The 24553-nt window shown below is 40.5% G+C and overlaps 1 protein-coding gene across 1 annotated transcript in view; it reads left to right on the top strand.

The window, feature by feature from the left end:
* Positions 1-11922: 11922 nt before the first annotated feature.
* GOLPH3 (golgi phosphoprotein 3) overlaps positions 11923-24553 on the top strand; it is a 40470-nt gene continuing 27839 nt past the window's right edge. The window contains exon 1 of the mRNA XM_020807104.3: positions 11923-12302. Within this exon, the coding sequence (XP_020662763.3) occupies positions 12063-12302 (240 nt within the window). The 5' untranslated portion in view covers positions 11923-12062. The remainder of the gene's footprint in view (positions 12303-24553) is intronic.

The following is a 24553-nucleotide window of genomic DNA, read 5'->3' on the forward strand; positions in this document are numbered from 1 at the left end:
AAGGAGTTCTCCAAACTAACAACACACTGGATAAAGAATTTTTTTTGTCTGTTCTCAGTCTCCCAACACTCAATTTCAATGGATGTCCCCTGGTTCTGGTATTGCGTGAAAGAGAAAAGAGTTCCCTCTATCCTATCCATCCCCTGCATAATTTTATATGTGTCAGTCATGGCCTCCATCAGGCACCTTTTCTCTAGACTAAAAAGCCCCAAACGTCACCTTTCCTCATAAAGAACATGCCCCAGCCCAGTCATAATTTTAGTCGCTCTTTTCTGCACCTTTTCCAGTTCCACGATGTCTTTTTTGAGGTGCGGCGGCCAGAACTGTACGCAATACTCCAGGTGCAGTCTTACCAGCGTTTTGTTCAATGCCATTATAATGTTGGCTGTTTTATTTTCAATCCCCTTTTAAATGATAGCTAGCATGGAATTGGCCTTCTTCACTGCCACAGCACACTGGGTTGACACTTTCATCGAGCTGTCCACCAGCACACCAAGATTTCTTTCCTGATCTGCCATGGGCCACTCATAATCCATCAGCTGATAAAGTTTTGATTTTTTTGCCCCAATGTGCATTACTTTACATTACTTCACACAAACTTTTGTGGATGGCAGCTCACTTCATCACATGCATACTCATTGTTTTTATTGCCAGATACTAACATGGTTACTCCTCTTGAAATCTGGGAAATCAATATGGCCATTTTTGCTGTGCAGTCTTCTTTCTCGTGGAGAGTGTTAATTATTGTGTACTTTATTTCACGGTACTTTGTTCTGAGTAATCTTGCAAAGAATCATGTGTCTGTATAAGAGATCTTTTTAGATAGAAAGGTTTTAGCATGATCTCTAAAATCGGTAAAATAGTGTTGCAGTGGTGGAATGAGGAGATCAGGGTTCATGCAGTATAGAACCCAGTTAGCTTCTCATGGTTGTATCTCCATTGTAAATGCATATTTTAGTTCACTGTATGACTTCAAAGAATAAACTGTTTGATGTTCAGTTACTTTGATCTATGTAGAATATAGATAAGTAGATTTTTAAAAGCAGGTGCAGATTCTGTTTGTTGAGGAACTGTTGGTAATTATGTTAATCTCAATTAAACATTCTTTTAGTCAATTTTATTCAGATTTTCTTGTCAAATGGAATGCTGGGTAAATTTAGTGGCATGCCTTACCCAGTGGATTGGTGTAATTAAATGGAAACCTATTTAAATGTTAATCCTTTTTTCTCAGTAAAATTGTAGATGCAGTATTGTACTATGGGTGGTGACTTTGGTAATTTGGAATGTTTTTATTAAAATGCTGCTTCACTTGTATGACCCACATGTAATTGTCTTTAAAGTTTCAACCTGGAATTAGCTAGGGTTTTTTATGTACATGCCAGTACTGTATACACAGAGTGAGATGATTTTTGGTCTGCCTCAATATGCTGGGCAGATTACACAGTAATTATTTCCATAGTTACTTGCAAGTAACTACCACTGAGAATTAAGTTCCTGTAAAGTGTGTTTAGAATTGCACCCACAAAGTAAAATGTTAGTATGGCAGACACATGTGTTCTGAGATGGCTAGACACTTTGTCTAGGCAAGCCAGATATAATGAAATGTTAATAGCAATTTCACTGGAAAAAACTAACAGGTAGAGGACACCTCAGTTTTCGTCAAGATCATGCCACACAAAGGGAAGTAACAACTCTTCCCTGCCACTCCTAACCCTAACCCCATCTAGGAGGGGGGGGGGGAAACTCCCATTAGTACTATGGGAATTTGTGTTTCTGAGGTGATCTGCAGGCAGAACAGAAGCGATATTCACTGACACAAGGACCAGGAAGGAAAAAATTTAAAAGTCACCCTGCTATGCTGAGGTGTTAGTGGAAGATGCTGGGGTCGCTGCTTAAAAACAGAACAAGCATAGAAGTTTGAAGGTCAGATAATACCTTTGGATCTACCAGGGGATCTGTAGTAGATAAGAACAATCTCTTGGCTCCTTATATTTTAAAAACAGAAAAAGGAAAAAGAATAAGAAATCTACAGTAGTACCATGTTTGGTCTGTTTTCTCATAATTTATCTCTCAGCCTTACTGTTCCTCTGACGAACTGCTGGGTTTTTTTTGTCTTCAACTAGCCAAATGTTCAACAATGCTCACTACTTACAATTTTGATTTAGAATCCTAATGTTGAGTGTCATGATGATGGGAAATGTAGTCAGAGAAATGCAAGATAGAGTCAGACAGGTTCTGTTTGAAGATGATTTGAGAGACATTGGAATGTGTTTTTCTAGTGCTTTGAGAATGTTTTCCTGAAGACCGTCACTGCATGATTTGAGATGGAGCTGAAGGTCAAATCAAGGGGCCCCGTGGAAGACTCACTATTTTGAGCTAATTGAAGAAGAGATAAAACACCTGGACTTTCATGGGAATTAAGGGAGGAGGAAGGTGTTACAGCCCCTTGAGGCTAATTGGTTAACAGCCAGAATTGTCAAGAAGAAGGGAGGAGTTACAGAATGTAGAAAATGGACAATGGGTTATGTGAGAGAAAAGGAGATCCAATTTTGTTCTGGGATTCAATTCCATAATGATGGGAGAGAAAGGAACTTGACTGAGAGAGGATGTAAGTAAAGAGAAAGAAGGAGGTGGGGATAGACCACTGTAGCCCATCTTATCCCAGTTTAATAGTGTTTATTATTTTAATGGGAAATAGTTATTTTACTTAACTGTAATGATCTTTTAATATGTTCTTTATGCTAAAGCTTGTGCAATATAAACTGATTCTATGAAACTCTATTTTTCTAATAAAAATTAATTATAAAAATTCTTACAAAAGGACTGGTCTCTTGAACAGCATGGTCTGGCTAAATCCAGAAAGTGGAGAGGGCCACAAACTAGCTATCTTTAAGACTCCTGCCTAACTGAGCTGTTGTGAGTTCAAAGGAATCACAAAGCCCATGTGTCTGCACTTGCAAAGTACTGGTTAAAAGTAAAGTGTTCTTTTAAGGTCAGACTTTTTCAAAGGGCTTATGCTGTGCACTGCTGAGGTCTTGGGACTTGCCCCAGCACAAAGGTGGTAGGTAAGTGGCCTTCTGCACTCTGACTGCTAGGTGTTCCTTAGCCCCCCCCCTCCCCCGCGTGCCACATTGAGTATCTAAAAATGTGATTGACAGTGCTGCCTAGGCTCCAGGTATTGGGGGCAGGAGGACTAGAAAATAAACTGCCCCTGTCGCCAACAGTTTTGCATTTGTCTCAAGACAAAAATAGGAACTGCAAGGTAACCAATGATACCTTCTCAGACCACAGAACAGGCAATTTTTGTCATTGTACTCTATCAAGTGTAACCTACAGAATAGTGACTCTAACCGCATTTTCAAAGGAAGTAAGATATTTAAGGAGTGGTTTTTACTTACAGGGCAGATTTCCTGAGTCTCACTCTGTCCATGATGTATAGTAACACTGGAATGAGCAATAGACATATAAAGCTTTATACATTACAGTACAGAGATGGGAAAAGTCACTGTGGGGTTCGCCCAGGTCATGAATATTCATATGCTATTTGCATGGTCCAATGGGAGTGCTGGAGGGCATAGTCACAAGGTGTAAGAAACTCAGGAGGAGTTTAGACAGGGTTTTGAGATAGAGTGTGTTAGGGAGTTGAAGAGATTGAGAGAGAGGTTTGGAGTTTGGGTGGGAGAGTGATGGTTGAGAGCGATAAAGGAGAATGTTTTAACAACATTGCTTGTTCTGTCAACACCTGTATCAAAAATATTTCTATTTGGTTCTTTTAAAATGACATATTATTATTAATATCACCTCTTAGTGAGATATTGTTGATGAAATCAACTGGTGGCAGCTGAGGAGCACGTAGCGTGAGCTCCTAGTTTGGTGAAACAATCAGGGGCCACGTGGGGATTGTGCCAGTCACTTTTTGGAGGAGGCTGCATATCCCAGGGTAGCTCAGCAAGCAGGGCCATTATTGGCCTGGCAGTTGAATTGTACTTCAGCACCAGCAGCGGGACAGTATCTGGAATACACATGAAGACAACAGTGAATTTCAGGGGAAATAAGACTACATGGCACATAGGTCAGTCCTTCAAAGTCCTTGTTACTGGTCTTTCCCTCTCTGCCTTGTATCACAGTTATACTAAAAACAGAATAGCAGTGCTGCTGCTGGAAGGCCTTGCCAGTCCATCTCTTCTTGTTCGCTCAGCCATTTCCCAGTATGGCACTACAAGAAGGTGACTGAGTGAGGGCCAGTAATAACATGGAAGCATCAGTACTGCCATGAGCAGCTCAGGAGGTGAGAACGGGTTAGAGTCATTTGAGGGAAGCTGGTTTGAAAGGAAGCCCTCCCATCCACCACAACCTGAAAAGGCTACCTTTCTGTTCCTTGTGCTATATCAGACCCATTATTTTAACTGTTGACATGGTCGGTATTTACTCTGGTTGTTGTCTGGGATGCTTTCCAGCATGAATAGAGAAAAAAAATGCTTTGGTCTTTCTGGAAGCCAGTAGCTGACATAAAGCTCTAACAGGGTGTAGTGGTTAAATTGTTAGATTAGAACTTGAGATATCCAGGTTTTAGACCACACCAAGCCATGACACTCACTGGGTGTTCTTCAGCTAGTCATTATGCTGGCTCAAACTCACTGGAGGAAAGGTGGACTATAAATGTAGCTAATAAATCATGCATTTTCAAGGGACTACCTCCCATTCTGTCTTATCCAACACATGGTGACATATTCAATAGTCAGTACCTTTCTGCTAACAGGGACAATATGAAACACTGTAATCCAAAAGGGAACAGAAATGAGAAGCCTATCATAGCACACAGCAAGAAACATTCTGCTCTGCCTCATTTAACCTGCTGCTAAGGAGGTGTGCACAGAACCACAGCTGTAGGTCAACTTGCCTAGCACCCACAAGCACAGTAAGCGACCATTGGCAAGCCAACATTAGCCATCCTTCTGCAATATAGGGATGACTGGTCTACCTATAGGTGTTGTAGCGATCACCCTACTTTGGCTCAGGTAGAAGATTATTGGCATGTACCAATGAGAGCTGTTGGGAGGCGGAGCCAGAGAAACTAGAAGGGAAGGGTGAGTTGGAGTGTAGTCAGTTCATTTGAGACAGAGTTTTGAAGAAAAGAGTTTGGGGTTTGAGGCAGAGAGTTTTAAGTAGTGATTAGTAAGAGTGTGACCTGTATTAATTAAGACAGAAGAGGTTAAAGTAAAATACTGAAGCTTTGTGTAACTTTTAAGAATGTGCTTAAGAACTAGTCCTTAAACAACTTGTAATCTGTTTAAAAGTTCAGTGCTGAATGGACCTCAGTCTTTTATAGGAAATATAGGTTGATAAAGAGATCAGCTGGTAGCCGTGAGTTAAAGGGCATGTTGAGATACCTTCGTGAGCTCTGCATTTGGTGAAACAAGCAGGAGTCACTGGGTAAATGTCACAAGTGTGTTCTAAGAAAGATTGAAGTAAGGCCTGGAAAGTGTTAAAGTACTTTGCCGTTGTCTGAAAAGGGTGTGAAATCTCCTATACATGTACCATACATAGAATCATAGAGTTGGGAGGGGCCTATAAGGTCTTTGTGTCTACTCACCTGCTCAATGCAGGAATCCAAATCAAAGCAGATCTGACTGATACATCATTATAATCTCCTGTTCCTGTGAGTGCAATTGTAAACTTTTGCTTGAAATTATGCTAATACATGTATTATGTTTCCTTTGATTGTTACAATATCTATGCAAACTGAATGAATGTGTGACATGAAGCTGTATTCATCCTGAATAAATCTGCCTCAGTAACATGGCAACTTTCAGTTCAGGTAAACAACAACAAAAGATATAGCTTTACAGAAATGTTTTAATTGTACCTGTCACACACACCCAGTTCCCCTATTTGTTCTTCCACACAACCCGGGTTCACTTTCGGGTATGACATTTATTTCTCAACCCTTTTCCGCTGCCACCAGAGGATTTATTCCTCACTCTATTAAATATGACTCTTAAATCACAGTTCTTCAATATAACAATGTTTATTTATGTGTTTATCAGTAAATCATGTAAAGTGAATCATGGATGGTCTTATTTTATTCATTCAACAACTTGTACTTTGGTAACATTTATACCTGTATTTGCTTAGGTAGAATCATTTTTAATCAAGGTATTTATTCATTTCTTATCTCGTTCTCCATCTATTCTTCTCTAACACAAGACTGGTCTTAACTGCCTAAACTGCTTCTAATATCCTTAACTAAAGTCCCTAAATCTAATTCATAACCCTAACTCATCCCTAACTGATCTTTAACTGTCTTCCATTCCTCTTACATTTCCTTAGTTCCGCCTCTTCTGTTAAACCATTCGTTGTTAAATCAGGGTTCTATTGTGATGGACAGGAGTGGTTACTGACCTGTCCGTTACAGTACTATCAAAATCAGGAATTTTTAATGACTGCCTGATGTGTTGTTATGGTACACATAATAGTCTAATAGTAATGATACCTTTCTTATGCCTTTTAAAAAATAACATGCATAAGCTAGCTTTTGATGCTGTACAGGCATTCCTCAGGCTGGACATCACAGAGCTGTGGATATTATAGGAAAAACAAACGTGCAAAAAATAATGGCCAGGTTACTTCATTAAAAGTTAATTTCAAAATAGTTTCCAAAAGTGAGAGATGCAGGTTTCAGATTCCATCTCTGGTGTTCTTGATTGGATTGTCTGTCTCCCAATCTTGTTAGACAAAGGGTTGCCAGTCGTTTAGCATTCCTCCCACACCAACCTAAATCATCCTATATTGAAACAAGTTTCTTTTTGGGCTGCACTCATTTTTCATATAGGTTCTTATTGTCAGTATTTACGAATTATTTCAACTATGCAAAGCAAAGCTCAGTTTGCTGTTATGGATATTTATTATTTCATTATTTTTAATCAAGAGGGAATTTTGACCAAGCACATCTTCATGATACATGCACCTGCATGTTTAGGCACAGTACTTACATGTAGCAAAGTTAAGTGACAGCGATTTCTGTCTAATAGCAATTTTTGTGAAAGCCATTGTGACAAACGGCTATATTATGCTACCTATTTATCCCTGAAGAAAGTACTGAGGGGAAAAAAATGGACTTTAGCTCCCAGACGTTTCAGCCATCATGGCCAAATAATAAGAGGGTTATTTTCTAAAACAGATGGAGAGCCAAAGGTTTCTCTCCCTACAGTAAAGCAATCTGTCAGGCCTGACGATTTGAATCTTCTCTCATGAATAAGTAGGGTATATTTTTATACCACCTGCAGCACAGAGTATGTGAGTGCATGTTGAGTTCTGTTTCCTCATCAGCTTTAGCCTCTGGGTGTCTGCAATTAGATGGGAAGGAGGAGCACTGTGTTTCTGTTAAATGATCCCTGCCATCACTTCCTACAACTTGAACACCATGTGCTTATAGGCGTATTCATCAAATACAATGATGTCAACGTATGTCGAATGCCTCCTATTCTTTGTCATTGTGAAACAAAGCAGAAAGGATGGGGGGGAAAGTCCGTTGCATAACTGCATCCTTAGCATATAAAAAGTGATGCTTTTAGCTAGAAAGTTTGCCAAAGGTGACTGCTCTACTCTCTCCCTGCCCAAGGAGCACTTAACACTGCATAAATATGAGGGGGGGGGAATCCTACTTACCTAGCGGATCACTAGGAAAGCCATTTTCTTGAGATCTTGTTAAAAAGTTGTTTTTCTCCCTGTTCATATAGCACCAGTATTTTGACTGTAATGCTACGATTGTGATTTCTTTCCAAATATTGCCATTGGTTATTATTTTCTGTAATACAATGTGCAGCCCCTTGTGTCTGTAGTAAGGTAAAGATAAACGTTCCCCTTGACATTTAGTCCAGTCATGTCTGACTCTAGGGGGTGGTGCTCATCCCCATTTCCAAGCCGTAGAGCCAGAGTTTGTCCTTAGATAGTTTCCGTGGTCATGTGGCCAGCACAACTAGACATGGAATGCCATTACCTTCCCACTGAGGTGGTACCTATTTATCTACTCACATTTTTACATGCTTTCGGACTGCTAGGTTGGCAGGAGCTGGGACAAGCGATGGGAGCTCACTCCGTCGCATGGATCTGATCTTACGACTGCTGGTCTTCTGACCTTACAGCATAGAGGCTTCTGTGGTTTAACCCACAGTGCCACCACGTCCATGTTTGTGATTTCCTTTCAAATATTGCCTTTGGTTATTGCACATTTTCTGTAATACAATGTGCAGCCCCTTGTGTCTGTAGTACAATAGTGTATTCACTGTTCCCTACTGTTGAGACTGACCACTTGCATATTTTGCTCAGTGTTCTATACTGTGTTATAAAATTAGTCATTGAGTACATCTTGGAAGATAAAAGCCTTCATCAAGCTACTGAAATCCAAAAACACATGCCTAACATCAAGAAATCTCACTATTTAACTCACTGATTGGAAGCCAAGGCCAACATTCATAAATGACTGTATATAAAGTTAAAAATCAAATACCTAATACAGGTATTTTGTTACTTAACCTTGTAGAACTGTATTGCTAGAATCCAAGTGATACTCCTAATTAGAGTACACCCATTGAATCAATGGGATTTACACAAGTTTTGATTGTGAAGCATTCAAAGGGTATAGCGCTGGGATTACTAACAGAATTCTAGTCATAAAAAACTAGATACACACACAAATCAAAGGTGTTCACACATGTAAGTGGGGTTTCTTAAAATTACTAAGTACCTGTCATATGAAAATTGAATTTTTCTAAATGTTCTATGTAATAATATGTGGATGCTGACATATACTATTCCAATATGGTGTACTAGCTCATAGAAAAAACAACAGCTCTGGTGCACCACAGTTCTGTGATCTTAACAAGTTGGTAGCCACAACACAAGAGAGGTTGTTAGCAAAGCCAGATTTTATGAAAGTTTGCTACCATACCGTTAAACTGCTCACATGACACAAGTTGTGAAAATTAGGCAAGATATTTGTAGGTAGGATTTCCTATAGGACTCCAGAATGTGCGCAAGACAAACTATTTTACAAATCTTTGTGGTTTATATGGGTCTGTTCCCAACAGAACAGAAATTGTATCTTTTCTCACTCACAGCCTCATAGCTACTTCAGGGCTCAGCTTGAAGAATATTTAGCAGTGAGGAGAGCAAAATAAGTACTGTTGCCATGAATAGTTGTGAACAGGTGTCTGTTCTTGGGACTCTGGACAGAGCCTTAAAATCTGTTCTGTACCAATATTTAAAATCTGTTACCTGCCAATATTAATTACAATTATATATACAATTAATAACGCAGACCTCTGATGCAGATCTTTGTGCTCAGTTTAGCTTTCTAATGTTTAGGATTGCAGCCATACACCCCAATCTTTGTAACTGTTCTTGGAAGCAAGTAATTGTGCTCCATGGAACAATGGAGCACAACTAGTTACTTCCAGTTGTAATAATGAATTAATAAGTTTAGACTGTTCCTCTAAAGCAGTGGTTCTTAACCTTTGTTACTCAGGTGTTTTTGAACTGCAGCTCCCAGAAACCTCAGCCAGCAGAGCAGATGGTGAAGGCTTCTGGGAGTTGCAGTCCAAAAACATCTGAGTAACAAAGGTTAAGAACCAGTGCATGCTGCTAATTTAATTGGGAGAAACTACCACTGAAGACAATGAAAGTTACTTCTGAGTAGATGTAAATAAGCATAAACATTCCTCTTGATAGCCAACTACATCTGTGGTTGCCTGCATCCTTTTGAATATACATCTAGACTCTATATATATGTGTGGGGTGAATGAGTACAACCTATTAAAGAGCTGAACACTCTGTATATGAGTAAGTATGTATGACTAAAAGCAGTAATTTTAGCACTACAAGCCACAAAAGGCCTGCAGAGTGTCTGACAAAGACCAGAAGACAAGTTTCTGTTCTAAAAAATACAATATAAAAGGACAAAAAGGGAGAAGAGGTGGAAAATAAGAACTCATTCTGTAGTTCTTAATGACATAGCTCTTGCTCCTCAGTGTAAATAACTACTGTATAATCTCACTAGGCACACCATCCCTTTATAGAGCATCACAAGTAGTAGAAAAGAGTTAAAAAGAAACAGGTTTTGATGGTGCCAATACCACAAAGTGTACATTTGCAGCGACAGTCCTATCTAGTTACATGAGACTTACTAATCTAATATAACTGATCTGAATTGGGGGTGGGATGTCTTGTTTAATGGGCTTAATTATAAAAAAACAGGAGTTTTTCCTCTATTGAAAATGAAACTCATAACTACTTGGGAAAGAGTTCAGTTTACAAAAAGGGTCCATCACTGTGCTATGTTTCGAGTGAAGGAGGTGATCTGTTGTTTGACTAGACTTTTGATATATTGTTTAACCATAAGTTTTGTTTTAAATTGAAGCTATTTTCTTTTTTGGATATTTTGCTGCTTTTTGAAATGCAACAGCAGACATCTGCACTAGAAAAGAAAGTCATATCTTTACGGTACAAGATAATTTTTTTAAGCTACAGATGGCAAACGGTCAACATATCATATACAAAGCCCACCAATTTTCCCCCACCAGTTCTAGCTAGATCTCCAAAACGTAGGAGTTGCAACTTGCTATTTAAGCTCAATTCTTAAAGAGACAGATCCTAATACAGCAATGAATTATTCATCACTTTGCCTTGTATAAAGTGTTTGTGCACTATTCAAACATTTTTGCCTCCAGGATCAGACACATTTCACCAAAACCTATTTCAGCTCCAAAGTTGGGCATGCTTTATATATTTTAACCTCATAATTGCCACTTGAACCTTCAGTCCTTCAGACAGCTGTTGAACTGTGAGGTGAAAATACTGTATCAGTTAATAACTGTTCAAAAAGATTGTCCAAAAGAATATTCTCTACCACTTGTTCTTACAACTTCTCCACCTTTACACAGTAACTACAACTACCATCGAATAGAGACAAATCAGCTGGCACAAAAACAGGATATGAAAAGAAATGAAAAAGTGAAATCTGATTCTAGATCTGAGTTACAAAATAATTATAGCCAGATGGAACCCAAAACAGTTCAAAGAAGGAAACTGAATAGATGAAGGCGCCCCAGCTGAGCTGATGGAGCTGTTTCTCCCTTGCTTCCGTTGCAGCTTGAAGGAATGGGGCGGAGGATGGGGAGACAGCTGTCTGGAGGGACGCCTCGACTCCCTTTCTCTTTAATACTGCCTGACAGTCATGTCGTTTGAACTTCTCATTCATTTAATGTGTTTTACAAGTTGGTTTATTCCTAAAGGTTGGGGAGGAGAGGGGGAATCCGACCAAGCAACAGGTTGTAATCAGGCCAGGCCGTACAGAGAGGAGATCTCACCGAAATCCTAGATTGTGACTGAGATTAAATTCGCTTTATTGTCAACCAGTTTGTTGACCAAGCGGATGGTGTGGGTCCAACCCCGCGTCCGAAATTATCTCATCACCGGCCATGATAACTTGTAATCTTAAATTTGTTGACACCCCTTATTCTTCTTTCTTGAGGGGACCCTCCAGCCTCACTCTCGCCCCTCAGTCGTGCCTCCTTCCGAGCTATTGACGGACTTGAGTAACTTTTCCGCCCCTCCCTTTTCCTCCCAGAGCTTTCAAAGTCTTCTTCTTCCTCCTCCTCCTCCTCCTCCTCCTCCTCTTCTTCCTCCTCCTCCCGCCAGCCTGCCACATCCTCCGCCGCCGTCGCTGCTGGCGTCAGCCGAGCGAGCCTGGGCCGCCATATTGAAAAAGAAGAGGCAGACACTACCGCCGGTGCCGCCAGAGGAACCGGCGGGGCCCCTCTCTTTCCCCCTCCCTTCCCTTCCCTTCCCCTCCCTGACGGTTCGTCGCCCGTCGCTTGGCAGGCCGGTGGGCCCGCCGTCCGTCCGTCCTCCCTCAGCCCCGGCGCGGAGAGTCGCACGGGGGGGACGGGGGAAGAGAGTGAGAGAAAGGCCGCGGCCACTCGGGGGGTGGTGGGGGCTCTGCCAGGCCTCCCAGCACGGCCCGGCCGGGTCTTCCCAGCGCTTCGCCTGCCTCCTCCGCCGCCATGACTTCCTTGACCCAGCGAAACTCGGGCCTGGTGCAGCGCCGCACCGAGGCCTCCCGCCACGCCGCCGCGGCCGACAAAGAGCGGGTGGGCGGAGGTGGCGGCGGCGGCAGCGGCGGCGGCGGCTCGGAGGAAGAAGGCCGGCGGGACCAGCAGGGCGACGACGAGAAGGGCGACTCCAAGGAAACCCGCCTCACGCTGATGGAGGAAGTGTTGCTGCTGGGCCTCAAGGACCGAGAGGTGCGGAGCCGTCCCGAGAAAGGACGGGGGGGGGGCGGCGGCGGCGGCGATGATTTGGTGGTGGAGTGTCTGTGAGGGGGAAGCGGGGCACAAAAATGGGTGCTCCCCCTTTCGAAGTTCCTTATCTGTGAGGGGCTGCGGGAGACAGGAATGCTGGTGGGGAGGGAAGGCCGCCTTCAGGTTGTGAGGTAAAAAGTGAGGTGGGGGAGGGGAAAAATTGAGAGGCCTGCATGTGTGAATGTTTGTGAAAAGTGGGGGCGAGAGAGCCTTGTTAGGAGGCTGAAGGCTTATATTTGAGGGTGGGGAGGTAATATTCCGACTATGTGAGGAAGAAATGCGCGGGGGGTGGGGAGGGCGTTTGTCAGTCCCTAAGAGGTAAAGTTTCAGTTCACAGTAGGAATCATTGTTACAAGACCTTTAAATACCAAGTACTCTAGCTCAGCATTTATAATAGTGATTGTGCTGTTGTTTTGTCGGCCCTTGGACCACAACTTTCTCTCCCCCCCCTCCTTCTGCAGCTTACAATTCATTCATAAAACCATAATCTTCAGGAATCAATCAGATAATAGAAAACAGTTGAGGGGAAAATCACATGCTAACCTGAGCTTTTTGGATGAAGAGAAAGATCGATAGTGGTAGATTTCCAAGGTAACCATTACCTTTTAACCTGAGGTATAAATTTACTCTTATCTACTAACACAGGGGTGGACAATTAATTTCTATAGAGGGGCCACATGAAAAATCTGAACTGTGTTCGGGATCGAACCAACTTTACTTAAAATAAAATGAAGCAGTGATGTTATGATTTTATTTTAAACTTGATAATCTTCACAAATACTAAAGAGGTTTTCTGCGATATGTTAAAGATAAGCAACTGATCAACTTTAGACAAAAAGCTATAAATGGTTTTGATGTTTAACTTGTTCAGTGAGAGAAATCCAATCTGTCGTGGGCTTGGACAAGTGCTTGAACACTGGACTGGAGCGACGACCGACTGGCAGGCTGGACAGGAGTCGCTCGCGGGCCATATGTGGCCCTTGGGCCACATTTTGCCCAGCTCTGTGCTAACATAAGAAAAAATTCTCTAGTTTGCTTGTGGCTGAAATTGTGACAGTTCAAGAAGATGTGTGAAAATAATTTAGAAAAGGTGACTTTTATTTGTTGCAAGTTGGCACAGTGGCTTCAAGCTTGCCCTTTAGGAAAATTAGGACAGGAGGAAGAGTGATGTTAAATTAATCTCTCCTTAGGGATTGGTTTCCAGGTGCTTGTGTTTTCTTAGACTGCTGTGCTATTTATTTATTGCCTGTATGGCAGTTTATGTTCTTTTTACAGTATGTGAGCATAGTTGATAGGCTATGTTACAGATTTTAAGTAAATAAATGTCGTATTTTAGCCTTATTTGCTGGGACTCCAGAGTCCCAGAATTTCAACTGTAACAGTGAGTTATTTCAGATAGCAAGTTATGTTAATTTCCCCCTCACCCCCATCTCATGTTTATATGAGTCCTTTAGTTATGGGGTAACTTGGTAGGTCTAGTTGTGCTACAGCAATGTTATTGGAATGCCTTAGCAGAAGCATTAAACTGTGAAAAAGCATCTTGCTGAAACTTTCATCTGAGATACTGTACATGTTACTACAGTATTTAGAAATATAGAAAACACCATCAGTGCAGTTCAAATATGGGGGATTTGTTCCCAGAGAAAGAGAAAGCTCCTGAAATGTTTACATACTTTTTAAAAAATGATAAGTCTGTGAGTAAGTAAATCTGGAAAAGGGAAAATAGTTGGTTTGAGACACCTTAAATCAGCTAAGCATGTCAGTAGATGTAGTATTGCCTTCAGCAAGATACTGGCTTTAGTGTATATTGATGGGGGAATTGTGAATTGTGTGCAGGTCATAAAGTAATTTTGGAAGATGTAACCATGTTAATCTGTGCTAGTATAACAGGCAAAAACAAAGAAAAAAGACATTATTTTTTATTTTGTTTATTTTTATTGAGAGATTATTTAAAATTATACGCATTAACAAAATAGGCTTGTGCTCCCTTCCTTTTCCGTAGTTTGTCATAGCCTAAGTTTTCTATGTTTAAGGTTATCAAACAATGATGGCTGATTGTTTGTCTTCAAATCAAGTTTTAGTACAATACCACCATTTTAAATATGTTCCAGTCACTAGTTTAATGGCCATATTTGTTCATATTGGAGTGTTGACAAACTATGTCTATGTCAAACTGTCAGGGAAGAGAAGAGAGCAAACATCCAAGAAGGTGTTTCCAGTTGCCACATCATGGGTTGGTGGTTGTCTCTGTGACTGCTGGATTGAATAGTTGTGAGTTTGTCTGGCAAGAAGTGCGGAGTTCATATATTATGAGTTTACAGAGAAACAATAGTTACTGAATTCAAGCCACCAAGAGGACAGTTTGTTCCAATGTGTAACTGATAATAGGCCTGCGTGGAATCTTCCATAAACCTGAGCTAGTTTGTCTGTCTTCTTTTCTACAAGAATACAATTTTTCTGGCAAATAACCATTACTTATTTGGGTAAATATACTATACAGTGCAATACAGCACAGCCTGCTTAAGGCACAGAATTCAAGAGGATTGGCTGTGTTAGTTTGCAGCAGCAAAACAATAGAGAATTTTTTGGTACCTTAAAGACAGGCATTTTATTTATTTATTTGATTTGTACCCCGTCCATCTGGTTTTAGTTGGCCTGCTGTGTAAATGTCTAAACAAACAAGGAAGGAATGAACCTGTACAGTGTTCAAATTCTGTAATTGAAGCTGAAGTGAACAGTGTGTATTTACCTGCGCATAGCAGCCAGAAACCTGTGAAGGATTTGCACTGGCAAAGGACTAACTGTATAAATCTCAGTGATAAATTGCGGCTAAATAGCAGTTATTCTCATTATTGATCATGCTATGAGGAATGTAAGTAGTATCTTGTTAATTAATGTTCTGCCATTATTTTTCCAGTCTCCATTATGCTGGCGTAAATTCCTGGTAGAATTCTGACCAGCTTGTTCACAGTGTGGCTTGTAAAGCTAGAAGTTTTGATGTAAAGCAAAACACAGATGTAGTTATTGAATCCCCACTAGCACTCAGTATTGTCTGATTCAACCAGGACCTAATGTGTGAGTCCAGATTTCAGTGTGAAACATTCAGCCTTTGGCAAACTATTCAGTCCACAGTTCTGATAAATGTCATCTGTTCTTCCCCTGGCAGCCTTCTTGGTAGGGAGAAATGGAGTAAGAGTAAGAATAAAAAAAAAAAGGAAAGAGTGTGGCAGATTCTGATCCAGAGTTCAATAAGTTGAACATCCAAAACAACATCCAAGAGTTTGTTTAAAAGTGTTGTAACTGATGAGTACTCAAGTGTTACCTAAACATTTAAAAGCAGTGAGCTTTACTGGGCTCCTTGAGGGTGGGACCAAGTTAGACAGGAGAGGGGCACCACAGAAAAGATTAGGGTTTGGGGGGGGTGAGGGGAGGAAATCCCCACTATGGATAATAGTGTGGTGACTATATATTCATTGGTGGAGGTGTTTCCCAGATTGAAGGCAACATCTTCAATTTAGTGTGGGAAATAAATTAAGAACTATTGAAGGTCATAAAATGGTAGTGTTCCAGGCCAGTGGTTCCCAATCTTGGGTAATCCAGGTGTTCTTGGACTACAACTCCCAGAAACCTTCACCACTAGCTATGTTGGCCAGGGTTTCTGGGAGTTGCAGCCCAAGTTCACCAAGGCTGGGAGTCACTGTTCTAGGCAGTCCATGGTGGATTTCACATAAATGTTGAGTTGCCAAATTCAACCAGTTTCTAAAGTTTTGAAACTGTCTTCAGAGACAGTCCTATGTATAGTATATTCCAGAAAGCCAAAATAATGTTCCAGTTAAAGCTAGATGTTACCATTGAATCAGTACCCCTGAAACTCACAAATAATTTATTTTAATAACTGGGCAACAGTTGAGTCAGCATATTAGAAGGTGAACAGCTAATTGAATTCCAAAGGACTAAAATTCATGTAGTATAGTTTAATAGAAGGAGGCTGTTAGCACCTTTGTGATGCACTCTGGCCAGAGCCCCATTCAGTATTTATGGTAATCAATTAGGCTTTGCACGAGGGTGTGTAGAAACTTACGTTTGAGGAAGAGGACCTTGTGGCAATTAATGGCATGCAGTAGGTTTTTTTAATTTTAATTTTTTTACAGTCAATGACCAGTAAGACCAGAACAATATAAAATAAATACAGTGGTGCCTCACTTAGCAACATTAATCCGTTCCAGGAAAAACGTTGCTAAGCGATTTAATCGCTAAGCGATTTTTAAAAGCCCATAGAAATGCATTAAAATGTGTTTAATGCATTCCTATGGCTTCAAAACTAACCTTATGCAAAGATCCTCCATAGGGGCGGCCATTTTCGGTGCCTCTAAAGCGAGGACACACAGCGGGTGGCCATTTTGTTTTTCCGGTGGCCATTTTGAAACCGCCAATCAGCTGTTTAAAAAGGGTCACTTTGCCATGATCGCTTCCCCGTGATCATCACAAAGCGATTTTTCCCCATAGGGACCATCGCTAAGCGATCGCTCTTGCGATGGCCAAAACTCCATCGTTAAGCGATTTCGTCGCACCACTGTACATACAATTGTAGTTTCGTAAAATTAAGCAGAATTATAAATTTTCCATTAAAAACATGATAAAACAACTCCTTCTTTCCGGTTAATAACATCGTATATCTTTAAAATAAGTAAAGCCTCAGCCAGTTTTATATTAAATGCATTATATTATCCATCTAAAATCACAACCCAAACATCTGGTCACGAATACATGCAGTAAGTTTGTGTCTGTCTCTCTCTCTCTCTGTGTGAGTGAGAGAGAGATCTGAACCCAGGTCTCTTGAGATCTACTATGCTACACTACACTGGGTCATTCTTATTAGCTATAAATTAGGGGATTTAGTGTGACATTTTCATAGAATCATAGAAAAGTGAAGTTGGAAGGGGCCTACAAAGCCATCAAGTCCAACCCCCTGCAGGAATACAATCAAAGCATATCTGCCAGGTGATTTTTTAATTTTTTCTAAGATTTTCTCCATTATTGATACCTGAAACTTTGTTGGTTGTAGTATTCTGATCAACAGATGGAAGTTTGAGCTGTGCTATTGTATGTATACCTTGAATTAAGCTTGCAATCTCAGGAAGGGCTTTCATATAATATTTGTCAAAATTATCTGAATATTCCTGACAAAGGCCATTTGGAAATCAGATGGATCTAGCAGCCTTTGGAGTTGGACCATTTTGATTGTCTTTTCACCTCTGAATGGGTAGAGGAATCTGTAAATCTAACCATAATCAGGTACCAGTTGATATATAACAAAAAGAAAGACAAAGATTCCTATCCAAAGGTCAGCCCCATGTCATCACATGAAAAAAAAAGAAAAGAAAAGAAAATGAGCCATATATAGTAAGGAGTGTTGGATCTGTTTCCATTTTAATCAGATCCATGATTGTAATGGAAACTGTGAAATCCTGGCCCACAGCTACCCCCAGAGTTATAGTCTTGATAACACACAACATGTTCCAAACCACACCAGTCAGAGAAGGCTACTAAGTAGCAAAGTTCAGTTTGCTAACGAAATCCATGCATTGTTCTTAATTAGTGCTAGGTACCAGAGGAGAGTGCAAAAAATGGTCTGAAGCTCAACATCAAAAAAACTAAGATCATGGCCACTGGTCTCATGACCTCCTGGCAAATAGAAGGGGAAGATATGGAAGCAGTGACAGATTTTACTTTCTTGGGCTCCATGATCACTGCAGATGGTGACAGCAGCCACGAAATTAAAAGACACCTGCTTCTTGGGAGGAAAGCAATGACAAACCCCAACAGCATCTTAAAAAGCAGAGACATCACCTTGCAAACAAAAGTCCGCATAGTCCAAAGCTATGTTTTTTCCAGTAGTGATATACGGAAGTGAGAGCTGGACCATAAAGAAAACAGACCGCCGAAGAATTGATGCTTTTGAATTGTGGTGCTGGAGGAGGCTCTTGAGAGTCCCCTGGACTGCAAGGAGAATAAACCTATCAATTCTAAAGGAAATCAAGCCTGAGTGCTCACTGGAAGGACAGATCCCGAAGCTGAGGCTCCAATCCTTTGGCCATCTCATGAGAAGAGAAGACTCCCTGGAAAAGATTGTGATGTTGGGAAAGTGGAAAGGCAAGAGGAGAAGCAGAGGACGAGGTGTTTGGACAGTGTCATCAAAGCTACCAACATGAATTTGACCTATGATATGGAGGCAGTGGAAGACAGGAGGGCCTGGCATGCTCTGGTCCATGGGGTCACGAAGAGTCGGACATGACTAAACAACTAAATAGCAACAACCAGTGTTACAATAAACAATGATTTGGACTGAGTATCTTGTTTAAAAAGAGGTGTTCTTTCTGTAAAGTACATCCCTGCACATTTAATATATAGGTCAGATTTTTCCCTATCTGGTTGTATCTTGGATACCTTTTTTATTTTCTATTAGCCTAGAACAGGGGTCTCCAAACTTTTCAGTATGAGGGCCACATCATATGTTTATACATTTTCAAGGGCCGAAGGGGGGGGGAAACTAGTTTATAACGAATGAACGACTGATGGGATGGGGGAATCGCTTCTATCAGGCTTTGCTCCTCTTTCTGTCCCTGCTCAGGCATAGGAAGAAGAAGGAAGGGGAACTCGAGCATTCCCACCACTCCCGCTGTCCTTGCAAAGACAGTGGGGGTGGGAGATCACTTGGGTGCCACTTCCCTTGTCTTTCTATGCCTGCTGGGGCACAGAAAGATGGGGGAAGCCTGAGTGAAGTGATCCCCCACCTCTGCTGTCTGTGCAAAGACATTGGAGGGAATTTATGGAAAAGTCTATGGATAGTCAGCTGAGTTCCTCAGGGGTGCAGAGGTGAACAGAAAACTAGAAAAACAAAAAGCTCGATCTCTTCATTTTCATTTCCACCACCATTAGGTTAGGAAACGTTAGGAAGAAAAACCTCCAGAACACTGCCAAACAGCCCGAAAATGTACAACAACTAACAGTTTCAAATTATTTTTGATAATAATATATTGATCTTTAGGACAAGCTTAAAACATTGTACCTAAAAAACACTCAAATTACTACATTTTATGTTATTTCTGTATAATCTTTATGAGTGCTCAAAGCACTTTGCAGAGGCATCTTCCATCATTCTAACAAATTGCTCTAAAGCCAGTCAGTATTGTTGAGCTTCTTGTACAAATGTACCTATTCTGTCAGAATTAAAAAGTTACAATTGGGGATGGTAACTGAGCGAACAGGTTAGTGGCTTGCCTAAAGTATACAATATTTTTGTGCCTTTGGACTTTGAATGTTTAGGTTCTGGCTCACAGACGGGTTCCTGTCTCCATTTTCCATGGTTATTGAAATGTCTGTGAGCTGTTAGAAGTAGTAGGAGCATACTTCAAGGATACTCAAGGATAGATGTACTAGGTATCACAAATTCTTTTCCCCCCCTTTACCTCAACTCAGTTTGCTATGTGTGTGGGAATAGGGCTTGTGGTTGCCCTCAGGTCACCTCCAACTCATGGCAACACTATGAATAAGCAACATAGAGAATTTCCTGTCATTAGCAGCACTGTGCATATTCACAGCAATAACTTCTTTTATTCAGTTGATCTGTCTCATGTTTGGTATTCCTCTCTTCTGCCTTTAACTTTTGCTAGTATTTATTTATTTATTTATTTATTTATTTATTTATTTATTTATTTATTTATTTAGCCCCGAGGAAATCTTCTCATGATGCATCACAATTACAGCAGCCCTGGTTACATAATTTTTTGCTTCTAGAGAGATTTCAGTTGATGAAGGATCCATTTGTATGGTAGCCTGTGATAAATACAAAGTTCTCTTGTACTACCACATTTTGAATAAAACTGTTTTGTTCTTGTTAGCTTTCTTCACTGTCCAGCTTTCACACCTTGGTCTTGACCTTGGAATCCAGTAGCACATTCTTACACTCTATGATCTTTTCTATTTCCTTCATTGCTGCCTTTCAAAGTCTTCTAATTTCTTGGGTGCAATCTCTGTTTGAAATGATAATTGAAATAAGGTATGAAAAGTATCTTAAAAATTCAGTTTTGTCATTGCCAACATTAAAATTATGTAGTTCTGTAGTAATTATTTGTCTTGTTAATGTTCATCTGCTATTCTCTTTTTGCACTGTCTTGCTTTACCTTTTATCAGGATCCATTCCAAGGCATTGCAGTAATGTAGAGTTACCTACATGATTTATATTTCTTCCACTAATTTTCACAACTCCATCATCTCTATCTGATGCAGTTTTATATTACATATTTTACATAGACATTAAACAGGGAGATAAAATATACCTTTGTTCAGTACCTTTGCCTGTAGGAAACATCTGTTTCTCCATAGTCTGCCCTAATAGCAGCTTCTTGTCCACAATATATGTTCTGCATCAGGACAATAAAGTGGTGAGGCACACCCATTTCTTTTAGATGAATCGATCGTTTTTAATTATCCGCACATTTGCTGTATGCTGTAAAGTATAGATTGATCTTTTTAATTTTTTGATATGCACCAGTAGCTGACATTTATTTGTGATATGATCTCTAGTTCCTCTTCCTTTTTGGAATTCAGCTTGAACATAAGGCATCTGTTGCTCTGTATAGGGTAAAAGTCTTTGTTGCAACATTTTGAGTACAGTGGTGCCTCGCTTAGCGATCGCTCCATTGAGCAATGAAATCGCTTTGCAATGGACTTTTGGCCATCGCTGGAGCGATCGCTTAGCGATGTCCCCTATGGCTAAAATTCGCTTTGCGATGATCGCGGGGAAGCGATTATGGCAAAGCGAACTTTTTTAAACAGCTGATTGGCGGCTCCAAAATGGCCACCGCAAAAACAAAATGGCCACCGCTGTTTTGCCTCGCTTTAGAGGCACCCAAAATGGCCACCGCTATGGAAGAATTTAGCTTTAAGGTAAGTTTTTAGCCGATAGGAACATATTAAACGCGTTTTAATACGTTCCTATGGGGTTTTTAATATCGCTTAGCGATTAAATCACTTAGCGATGTTTTTTCCGGAACAGATTAACATCGCTAAGTGAGGCACCACGTAATTATATTGCATGAGAAATGAATATAGTTGTTCCATTCTATTGTATTCTTTTGCTTTATATTGTATTGTTCTATTGTATTGTGTAAACCGCCCAGAGTGGCCTGGGTTGCCAGATGGGATTGAGTGATGGTCCTAGAATTACTGCAGTCCTTAGCATCTCCCTTTTTCGGGTTTGGAATATATATTGAACATTCTTGGGGAGTGAAATATATATTGGATGTTTCCAGTCTGTGGGCCATTGTTTCCTTTTTATGGCACATTCTTGCTAGAATTTTGAAGTTTCAGTCTTTGTTGCCTGGAATAGTTCAGTCAGTACTGTATCTCATTTACTCCTAGTAATATTTCAAGTGCTTTCTGAGCAGCTTTCACTTTACTTTCTAAAATTGTTGCTTTATTATTACAGGATTCTTCTTCAAAGGAACCTGTCATTCTTTTATTGCTTCTGTATAGTTCTTAAGCAGGATGGATTTGATTAAAATCAAATGAATTTAAATATTGATTTTTTAAAAAATCCTCAATTCTTGTCCACTCTGTTTTTCGGTATATTGTTTCCATCTTCTTTTTGTTTTATTCTGGTTGAACAGTATGTTCATCATCCCTAGTCCAGGTTTCAGTATTCCTTAGATTTCTTGGATCTTCTGGAAGAAATGTTCCATGTAGAAGTTTGCTATAACCAGGCTGAGGGGGCTTCCTGTGGCCTCTCCCATCTGTCTGTTCATAGAACTCATTATCCCACTGAAAATAGCTGGTCCTTAGGCGCTGTTGGAAAAGGGCCTTGATGTCTTCTGGAAAGATCTGCTGGATGAGTGTCCTTTATCGGTACCTTGGTGAATACGTAAACTTCTACACGGAACATTTTGAAAAGCAGGCCCTGGCTTTGGCACCCTTCACACCCACAGTCTGGTTCCGATATGTGGATGACACTTTTGTAATTTGGAACCACAGTGAAGAAAAACTGGAAGAATCAACAGCATCCACCCAAATATAGAATTCATAATAGAAAAAGAAATTGAGGGCCAACTCCCTTTCCTAGATGTCAAGGTCATACACAAAGCTGACCTCCTGTTGGGACACAAGGTCTGCAGAAGACCCACCCACACAGACCAGTACTTACACAAAAACTAACCCCCACCCACAGAAAAAAGAGGCATAATCAAAACACCAGTAGACCGTGCAAATTGGAACTGTGAAGCTCAATTTATCAGCACCAAACTCAGCCATCTGAATTGGGCCCTACAGGCAAATGGCTACTTCAAAAATGAAATTCCAAGAGCCATCAAACCAAGAAAACAACACAAAACTGAAGAGGAAAAACAACCACCCACAAATAAAGTATTTCTGCCGTACATCAACGGGATCACGGACCGCATGGGGACACTTTTGAAAAAACACAACCTATAAACAATATTCAGACCCACCACAAAAATACAACAAATGTTACTGTCAGCAAAGGACAAAAGGGACCCCCTCACCACGGCAGGAGTACACCGGATACCTTGCAGTTGTAGCCAGGTATAAATTGCAACCAGAAAATGCAGCATCTGCACCAGAATCAAAGAACATGAGAGACACAACTAAAACGGAAAAATTGACAGTAGCTGAACATGCCCTGAAACAAGCTGGACATGAAACTCTATTTCAAAATACTGAAATACTGGACAATACCAGCAATCATTAGGTTAGACTGCACAGGAAAGCCATTGAAATCCACAAACACCAGCACAGCTTCAACAAAAAAGAAGAAAGTTTAAAATTCAACAAGGCCTGGCTCCCAGCACCGAAAAATACTGCCTGTAAAAGGTCAACGAACTCTACCCAGCTACAAGGATTGGTGATCACTGCACACAAAAGACCAGCTAACAACACCCATCAATCACAGTGACAGATAATCTCTCCCTCTTATCACAATACGCTGATCACCACAATCACCCATCTCCTGAAAAGGACAAAAGCTGATCCCCCAGCTATAAATACTCAACTATCCAAACAAACTGCACCAGAGCACAGACAGAGTTCTGACTCCTGTCCTTTGAAGAAGCCGGCCACAGAGACTGGCAAAACGTTAGGAAGAACAACCTTCAGAACACAGCCAAAGAGCCCGAAAAACCCACAACCACCATCAGATCCTAGCCGTGAAAGCCTTCGAAAAGGACAGATTGGGTAGCTTACTCCTTAATGTTGGAGCCTTTCTCTTTACCATTTTGTTTGCTTTTATGCAGAGTTATTTTCAAGTTCAGAGCTTGCAATAATTTCATTTAAAGTGAGACATTGTAGACATTCTTACTGATCAAAACATTTTACTGTACCAATGTATTTAGAATGGCAGAATGTTGTGCTCATTGTTAACATTAGAAATTATGCTGTGCCAGCAGTCTGGGAATGTTACTAATTCAGGCAAGTTCTATTATGCCACTTCTGTTGTGAATTAAATATCTTTGTGAATGAGTTGGTAAGTTATTTACAAAAAAGATATCTTTAATTGGAATAGATTGTAGAGACTGGTAATCCAGCTGCTGTGTTTGTCTATTAAAGCCCCCATTTCCAACACTCCTAAAAAATCTTCCCCAGGATAAAATGGAACCCTAGGGAGCCTTGAAACTTCAAGCGGGGGGGGGGGGATAAGAGGCTTTCAATTAATTTAAATTAAATATCCTTCTCACTGGATGATGACATCATCCAGATTGTGTGACAAATTACATCAAGAGGATTCCAATGATAAATAATTTGATGGTTGATAATGTATTTAATCACAGTTGATTTTATGACAGCACATTATTGTATGCCACTGGTTTTATTTTAATATCACTGGGAGGTGGGGGGAAGCTGAGACAAAGTGTTTTGCCTATGTCTTAGTCTCGGCTCTAATGCTGTGCTCTGAGTTGTACCCAAGATTCACATGAGGAATTTCCTACCTCACACTTGGTTGTTGGGCTGCATCAAAGTGATATGTAGGCTTACCTTGTTTGTTCCTGGGCATGCATATTTATTTTCAAAGAGGGAGCGGTACAGTAGATTACTGTATTTTTTGCACCATAAGACTCACTTTTTTCCCACAAAACAGGGGGGTGGAAAGTCTGTGCATCTTATGGAGCGAAGAAAACAGATTA

Source organism: Pogona vitticeps, chromosome 2, assembly GCF_051106095.1.
Source record: "Pogona vitticeps strain Pit_001003342236 chromosome 2, PviZW2.1, whole genome shotgun sequence".
NCBI classification, from domain to species: domain Eukaryota; kingdom Metazoa; phylum Chordata; class Lepidosauria; order Squamata; family Agamidae; genus Pogona; species Pogona vitticeps.